The sequence below is a fragment of the Buceros rhinoceros genome, unplaced genomic scaffold (assembly GCF_000710305.1).
Source record: "Buceros rhinoceros silvestris isolate BGI_N320 unplaced genomic scaffold, ASM71030v1 scaffold19810, whole genome shotgun sequence".
Taxonomy (NCBI): domain Eukaryota; kingdom Metazoa; phylum Chordata; class Aves; order Bucerotiformes; family Bucerotidae; genus Buceros; species Buceros rhinoceros.
Window position 1 is genome coordinate 20,119 of NW_010391529.1, and position 8,574 is coordinate 28,692.

Below are 8,574 nucleotides of genomic sequence, written 5' to 3' on the forward strand. Positions count from 1 at the left end.
GGAATGTTATAGGGGATGCCTGGTTTGGATTTGTCAGGCTGGTTTGAACAGACCGCAGCCAGACCCTTTTCCTGCCTCCCAGCTTAGCTGGGAGCACCATGCCTTTTTTTTTCCATGCCTGTTTTCCTCACAACACCAGCAAATGAGGAGGTGCAAGCTTCTGCTTTCCACCGTTTTCTCTCTGCCCACCCCCATTAAATCAAGAATCGAGTGTGTTACTGTCACGAGACAGGTTCTCCTCAAGGCGCAAAATGTCGCGTAATGCGTGCGACAGCGTAAGTGAAAAATGATGCCTGTGGTTAGCTCTGGCTGGCAGCGGGATGGGGCTAGGGGCTGGTTTCGGGGGTCTGGCTTTATCGAGCCGTCTAAACACAACTGCAGGGCAGGATGGCGAAGAGGCCTCCTTAAGGATGGTGCCAGCGAAAGCAACTTCTCCAGCCCAGGCTGCACACCCACAAAGCAGCACTCAGGCAGTGGTGGGAGGGGAAGCCCAAGTAAGGCCCTGCTGGGCTACTCCCCATCATTGGGGCCATCAGCCCACCAAAGGCACACGTGCACAAGGCGAGAGCGGCACAAGGCACAGTGGCAGACGAGAACCCAGCTGAAGGACTCCTGCGGAATGGATGTCCTCTCTGGGCCCCTTTCAGGGCATTATTCGCAGAACCATCAGATGCTCTGTCCAGGAGAAACTCAACACTGTTAGGTCTTTGATTTGGGGAGATCTCATCGATATTTAGAAACTCCTGAACGGAGGGTGTGAAGAGGATGGAGCCAGGCTCTTTTCAGCGGTGGCCGGTGACAGGATGGGAGGCAGCGGGCACACAGTGAAACACAGGAGGTGGTCTGTACTCCAGGAAACACTTTTTTACTGCGAGGGCAATCAAGCACTGGCACAGGTTGCCCAGGGAGGTTGTGGAAACTCCATCCTTAGGGATATCAAAAAACCATCCAGACACAGCACTGGGCAGCTGGCTTTAGGTGGTCTCGCTTGGGCAACAATGTTGGACTAGAGGACCTCCAGAGGTCACTTTAGTCTCAACCATGCTGTGAGTCTCTATCACAGTGCTCTCCGGGTCACCTTTTGGGTTGAGGAGAATTGCTGTCTAGGGGTGTGGGACACATCACGCCATGCAGAGGAAGAACTTTTTGAGATTGCACAGGACTTGTTCAGGGAAGGAACCACACGTGGGGAAAGGGAATGATTTAGGTGATTTGGAGAACAAGTGTGGGAAACAAGAGGGTGAGGGGATAAAGAGGGCCACTTGTGTGTAAATAGTTGGCTAGTCAGTAGGTTTGTCTGGCCACACCCCGCACCTGATCAGCACAATCTGTCCTGTGCCCTCACTAAATTCCTTTCTAACTTTCCGGGATGAGGGCGCTGTATTGTGTGTCCAAGTGTGCCTACACGGATGCGAGGGCAGCAAGTGAAGTCACGCCATGGGCTGGAGAAGCTGTGCCCATGGTGCAGCAACCAAAGCGGGGACAGGTATACTATGGCTAATGAAGATCAAGCTGGACTAGCTGATGGCCTGGGAGAGAAGGGGGTCTCTCAGGGCCAGCTCAGAGCACCTGGAAGGCTTGAGGAGAACACAGGCTATGAGTCCAGGAGAGTCCTGGCCAGCTGTGTGTCTGTGAGCAAGACTGACTGTACCAGTAACTGGAGCGGGTCTGCAGCCTCAGGTTCCCCTCTCCACCTGCACCAGTAACTGGAGCAGGTCTGCAGCCTCAGCCTCCCCTCTCCAGCTGCACCAGTAACTGGAGCGGGTCTGCAGCCTCAGGTTCCCCTCTCCACCTGCACCAGTAACTGGAGCAGGTCTGCAGCCTCAGCCTCCCCTCTCCAGCTGCACCAGTAACTGGAGCGGGTCTGCAGCCTCAGGTTCCCCTCTCCACCTGCACCAGTAACTGGAGCAGGTCTGCAGCCTCAGCCTCCCCTCTCCAGCTGCACCAGTAACTGGAGCGGGTCTGCAGCCTCAGGCTCCCTCTCCAGCTGCCAGCAATTGGGAAAGTGGCATCACTGTCTAGCCCAGCAGCGGGAAGGATCCAGCATGCGTGTGCACACAGGCCCTTGGTGCTATGTTTGCATTAAGTGCTGTGCATCTGCCTGTGATCTGTGCGGCCAGACGTGTATGTCCATGGTGTGTACACGTGCTCCATATCTACTGGGAATACATCTTCAGCCTCACTAGAGGGTGCAGCTGTAGCAGCCTCACCTCTCTTCAGCCGTCCGGGCGTGATACGCTTTCCTCGTAACACTGGTCTTCCAGTGGAGCTTTCGTGTAGTTGGCAGGATGCCTGTGCCCACACAAGAGTGCTTTGTCAGTGATTTGAAAAGGGTATCAAGGAGTCTTTGCAAAGTTTTATTCTACACCCTCTGTTTCAGAAATCTTTACACAAGCTACAGAAACCAAATCCAAGCAGCGAGTTGCAAAAGTTTCCTTTTCAGGCATACGAGCAGACCTGCTTGTGTTAATTCACCTTTCCCGTGTCCAAAAGCAGGGCACTGCACTCGTTCAACCGCTCCAGCTGTTGAGGGACTGAAAGGACCCAATTTTTGATCAATGTTGTTGAATTACTATCAGCCACTAAGTGGGTCGTACCCACACCGGAGCGTCCCCTGCTCCTCCACTCCTTCCACCTCCTTCAACTTCGGAAACACCGTAAAGCCTCCAAGAACAAGGTGATGATTTCCCACCTGTGGGAGCATGTCTGCTAGAGAAGACCTACTCTACAAGCAGCAGAGCCAGCCCAAGGCAGGCGAGTTCCCATCCCGCATTTCAAGAGGGAACAGGTAAAGGGATTTGCTCACAGATAATGGCAGGTCTCAGGAGAAGCTGCTTCACCTCTCAGAACACAGTACCACCCACTCAGCTCATTTAAAATGGCTGTTCAGCAGCTGGATCAGGTGTGGACCTGTGGAGCTCCCCCCAGGCCTGCTTTCAAAAATGTGCCATCTGCCTTTCAAAAGGAGTCCAAGCTCTCCTGAACATTAATCAACATGTTTCTCCAGAGTCTGTTCTGTCTTCTTCCTCACTCAGATGAAGAGAAGTGCTATCTCCTCCCTGAGGTCTTCAGGTTTTCCACCAGGGAGGGAGGCTTTTTGGTCCTATAGGCAGCAGTGCCTGCGATCCGGGCCCCTCTGACGGTACTGATGTACGGCAGAAGGGGAGGCTCCCGCACCGCCACCGTGGTGCCCTGGGGAGTATAGGCTCGGAGCAGCAATTCCTCTTGCGCGTGAGCCGTCACTGCCACCCAGCCTGCACAGCCAAAAAACATACAGACAGTCAGTGAGACGAGTCATGAGGATCCGAACAAGGCTTCTGATACTGTGCCTTCCATACTGGCTAAGAACTTGAGCTCCCCAGGTGTGATTTCTCTGAGAAACCAAACTCCATCCCTTTCCCAATAGATGGCAGCACCAACAGACAGGTACCACCAAAACCACGACACAGCTTTCTAATCTACTAATCTACGGCTCTTATCGTCTCCCCTGAACAGCTGACAGTGTCACAGCCATTCCTGAGGCTGTGGAACTTGTATGGCAGCCAGAACATAAAGCAATCCAATGTGGTCATCCTGTACACGGTTGCCAGTCTCCATTCTTTGAGGTTGCCAAGCCTCAGCTGGCCAAAGTCATGGCTGCCCTGATTTTGTGTTGGTGACAGTCCTGCTCCGAGCAGGAAATACAGCTCCATCCCTTCAGAGGCTTCTTCCCATCAATGTTTCTAGGATGCAGACCCTGCAAAGCAAACTAACAAAGAAATACTACATTACCTGCAGAAGAAAGCTTGATATCTGCGACTGCCTCCGTGGTACCAATTCCCTTCAGTGTAATGTCCTGAGGGACGAGTGGAGGAAAGTCTTTCATTCGCTCTTCCCCGCCCATGGGAACCTGAGATCAAAACATGGAGAAAAGATTTAACAGTCAAGAGATGCTTCAGCACTCCTGCCTTAAACTGGCGAGTGAGGCACAAGTGGGAATAAAGACACGAGACCCTTGTTAGCCAAGTAAGAGCTCGCTTGACTACCCTACAGGAGTTATTTCAGGTTTGCCAGGACCAGAATCAGGATCACATCCAGAGCAACCCAGCAGGACCCAGCTGGTGGCTCAAGCCAGCCACCTTGATGTGAGTGACAGCACTTGTTCTCCCTGTGCACAGGAATGGAGCTGCCAGGGCAAGGACAGCACACCCCATCCCCCATCAATCTGCAAGTGCTACACAGGAGGTGGCAATACCAAGAAAAATGTAAAATGACCAAAAGATGAAAAGATGTGCAGAGGATCCAGCAAGAAAACAGTAAGAAAAGTACATTTTCCAGCTGCTACCTGTTCCGAAACCCCAGTCGGAAGTTTTCCATGGAAAACATCCCCGTTGCTGCCTGCACTTTAAGGCTGTTCAAGAAAACCCAAGCATCAGAGAGCAGAGCACTGCAAATCCTACCAGCCCAAAAGCTAGAAACAGAAGCTCTGCTAAAAACGCACCACCTTGGGTGCTCTCTCCTGACAGAGCTGCAGCCGTGCAGCCCGTGCACGACTGCTCCACACCGCTACCTCCACTTCCGCACCACACAAGTCCCAAACTCCAGACATGCTGATTTTCCCCGTCAGCTGTGCCCCAGCCAGGCGGGACGGCCTGCCTATCTACCACCAAGATTCCATGACAGCACCTTCTCTCACCTTTAGTAACTCTTGGCCAGCATGTTTCTCGTAGAGGGCATCTGCGTTACTCAGGGTAGAAATGTGGACTGGCAACAGGTTAGAAGCCATGACAGAAAACCAGGCAGGCTTTTTTCCCTAAAACAAGAGGAGAATGTTACTTGAAACAGAAGGGCAGCCTGAATTGCCCTCTCCTGCATGCCTAAAACCTGTCTGACTGGTGTCCTCTCCTTGTCTGAAGGGTCCTTGCCTCCGTCCCTGCAGAGCATCCAGGGTTTATATAAACAGGGGAGCTAAGCTTCCAGAAGAGAAGCACCCCCACTACCACACCCCCTGCCATCACTCCTGCTCAGCTCAGGCAAATCATCCGAGAGGTAGATTTGCTCAAGTTTGTCAATATTCAAAAGTAGTTACTGTTATACAACATAAAATACTGCGCCCTGGTGACAAGCATCAAACCTTTCAACTGCAGCTCCCCATCCTAAGGCATTTTGACTCTGTGTGGTGCTTTATTAACAGATGTATCATCTCCAAAGCTGCAAAGAAAGTGTTGGGGTAAGCTACCCAGAAAGCCTTTCATTGTCTGGCACTACAATAAGAGATGAAGCAGCCTCTCACAAAATACTTTCCTCCCTTACCTCTAAGTAGTCTACACGTCCCAAGGCTGCTAAAAACAAGACCATTCCTGGCTTGAGAATGAAGGTCCGTGGAACAATTGCTTGTGTTGGCAAAACCATCTTTACTTCTTTCTCTGTCAGGAGATTTAAAACCTGCAAAATAAATTGTACTGCCACAATTCATTCCAAATATTTCAGTGAGGACTATCAAATAAATATTGGCTTCACATTGATAGAGGAAAAAAATGAAGTAAAGCAGAGTGAAGAACATCTAAAAGAACAGTTCTGGTCCACGGAAGGAGGGAGGGATGTCACGAATCTCCAAGGCAATGCAGGATTCATTACAAAGCGTAACAGCTGCCAGCATCCTGTTGCACCATGGATTCAGGAACCCTGGGTCTGGATGGAACAAGCTCACCCAAGATTCATTGCACTTTAGCATGAGTACAGCCATGTGCAAAACAGACCACCTTCACCTGTAACACTGGAGTTAACACTCCAGTTAGGCAGTGATCAACGTGCTGAATCAATACTAGCTAGTCTCAGATACCCCGCTGAGAGAAAAGTGCTGGCTCACGCTGCGAAACAACTCAAACTGCAGGTTGACCAGCCTGCCATACAGCATGGATCTCAACCCTGAGCACAGCGGAACACGCTCTCCCCTCGGTCAGGGGTCCCTGCCTGTCTTCCCCACCTCCCTTTCCCTTTCCATCTCCTGGCTTAGCTGTCTCATCTGCTTAGGTGCTAACTTGTTTCAGGAAATGATTCTCCCCAAAGTCTACTTAAAAGCCAGTGATGTAACTAGCAGTGCTGCAGCCACAGTGGTCTCGACGCTTTCTACAGAAGCACTGCTCAAAACCAGGTATGAAACAACGTGCAGGCACAGAAGTTCAGGAAGCAGTGCCTTGAAGGAAACAACTAGTCTCCAGGTTGATGGTGTCTCTGTCCTAAACACAGGGAACTGACGGCAGAAATGCTTCCAGCTGTGAGCCCCACGCATGCCACAGTCACGCAATACAGGTTTGCAGCAGTTTGTCCATGAGGATTAACCTCAGATCGGCATTGGAAGACCAAACCAACAAGGGTTGTGGTGCAGTCAGAACCCCAAAAGCTCTCCCTATGTTCACAAGCAGACAATCTTTAGCTTGAATGTCAGGACAGCCTTCAATACCAATTTTAAAAGACAAGGAGGCTTTGCCCTGACAGCCGCTCAAACCAAAAATCTGAGATATCAGCAATCTTTTTCTAGAACTCTGGCTGATGCCTAGATAAGGCAGAAGAGTTCTCCCCAACCCTGCCATCCCAAAACACAGCACCACAGAGTTACCTACACAGTTTTCCTTTATGATGCCTGGAGTGTCAAAACACCAGCGAGCATCCTTCACTTCGTTGTACGTGAACTCCTCCCTTTCCTCAGGCGTCTTAGGGGAAGCCTTGGGATCTTCATCTATGCTGTAGGAGAGCATGTCAGGGTCAAAGTCCACCACAGTGCTCGTCTTCTGCCGTTGAAATGTTCTTCCAACTCTTCCTGGATTAAAATGAAAAGTTTCCTCGTAATAAATTTATTAACTTGCCTTCCCTTCATTCGGACATCTGTCCCTTCTGTTAAAAGGGATGCACGTGAGTAAGATGAAGATGATAAAGACGCTGTGTGGTTAGAAATGTCTGTGTTCAAAAGCAGAGATGAGAAGAAATCCCTTCTGTAATTCTTGCTTAATGCTCCTCAAGTCCCAAAACCTTATCAGGGTCAGATCACTGACACTCCATCATTTCTGTTTTACAGTATAGCTGGTTGCCTTCTTTTTTCACTGCCGTAGACTGTCAAACACAGAATTATTTAAAAATCAGAGCTATTTTCTGACAGCGTCCTCTTTTGGATACATACTGAAATGATGTACAACTACTGTGTCCTGCAGTCAAAGCACGATTATTTAAAGATGAAACTTTTTTCTTCCTTTGGGAATGAAAGATGGCGTGTAGTGAAACATCTCAAACCGCTAAGCTGTCTGAACTGGGTTAGCAAATGCTGACAGAAGCCGCACCGCACAGAGGAAACCTCTGCAGTGCTACTACCTCAGCTGAAAAGCACGTACTCAAAAGAAATACTAATGATGGAGCAGCTGGAGGTCTTGCACCCGTTACTCAGGGAATAAAAACTGGTCAAAATAACTTGAACGCAAGTTTTGAAGTTGTGTATTGCTACTACAGAGAGCATGTTTTCCCCATATTTACATGGAAATGAGTTCTTTCAGAGCGGGAAGAAACTATCTCCCAAAACCAGCTGGAGCGTATAGTGCAGGGTTTTAATCGGGGCAGAGGGGCAATACCTTTACTCGGGCAATACTCACCCACTAAGTAACCTTGCTTTTTAAGGTGACTAAGGTACTTTTTTTCTTCAATGCTAAGCTGATCTTCTGTTTTTGTTGCCTCCTCTTTCAGCCTCTCCTGCCTTCGAAATATCCTGTCACACGTAGGATTTATAATCGGAAATTTCAACAGGTTCAGTGTTGTTCCTGGAAAAAAACATAAGGTGTGTTTAGGCCTCTGACTACCTGGCAAATTTAAGCTCTGAGGAACAAGACCAGAAAAAAAAAATGCTTCTCCAACTTTTGTGTGAAACCCAGGAACACAAAATTGGAGGCGGAACTACAGCTGCGCCCGTAAGTACTAGCCTCCCCAGCTGGGATGGTGGAAACAAGACATCTGTCCACTTGTGACCTACTCTCACCCAGAGTCTGACAAAACGGGTCTCAAAGCCAAGTGGTGCCGAGACTAACTTAACACATCCCAGGCAAGCCCCACCTCCGGGCAACTTCTTTTGGCCTATGACTGTTTTACAAGCACTCACCAAGCCACCTCCCAGCCTCTCTAGGCTGGAGAACACCCCTAACCGACAGGGAGATGGCAAGGCATGGCGGATCAGGTACCATCCCCAGCGGCAGGGGAGCATGCACACTGGCACTGGTTTACCAGCCCCCTTAGTGCCACGAGATGCACAGCACCCTCCGTGCACACCTCCCACCCTTGCTGCCCTGAGGAGTGTGACGATTCAAAGCACGCTGCAGCCCTGGAGCTCACTGCCCACAATGCTGCTGCCTCAGGACGGCTGGCACCTGTTTGGTGACAGGTCCTCCTGCCCCAGGGCTGGTCAAGGGTAGCCTTGCAGGGGGCCTGGGGCCGGCTGGCCTCTGAATGCCCGACATCGCACGCAATCCCTGCCGCGATTGACCTGGCCAGGGGGAGACGGTGGCTCTGTCAACGATGTCAGGGGCTCGGGACTTGCAGTAGTCGGAGCACAGCAGG

General features: G+C 50.6%; 1 protein-coding gene across 1 annotated transcript; it reads right to left on the bottom strand.

The window, feature by feature from the left end:
* Window positions 1-3,048: 3,048 nt before the first annotated feature.
* NOA1 (nitric oxide associated 1) lies at window positions 3,049-8,570 on the bottom strand (the record flags this gene model as incomplete). Its single annotated transcript, XM_010142214.1, has 7 exons — window positions 3,049-3,254; window positions 3,772-3,889; window positions 4,676-4,792; window positions 5,293-5,424; window positions 6,603-6,799; window positions 7,620-7,784; window positions 8,501-8,570. Coding segments are annotated over 7 exons (1,005 nt in total), but the record flags the coding sequence as incomplete, so codon positions are not given.
* Window positions 8,571-8,574: the final 4 nt, after the last annotated feature.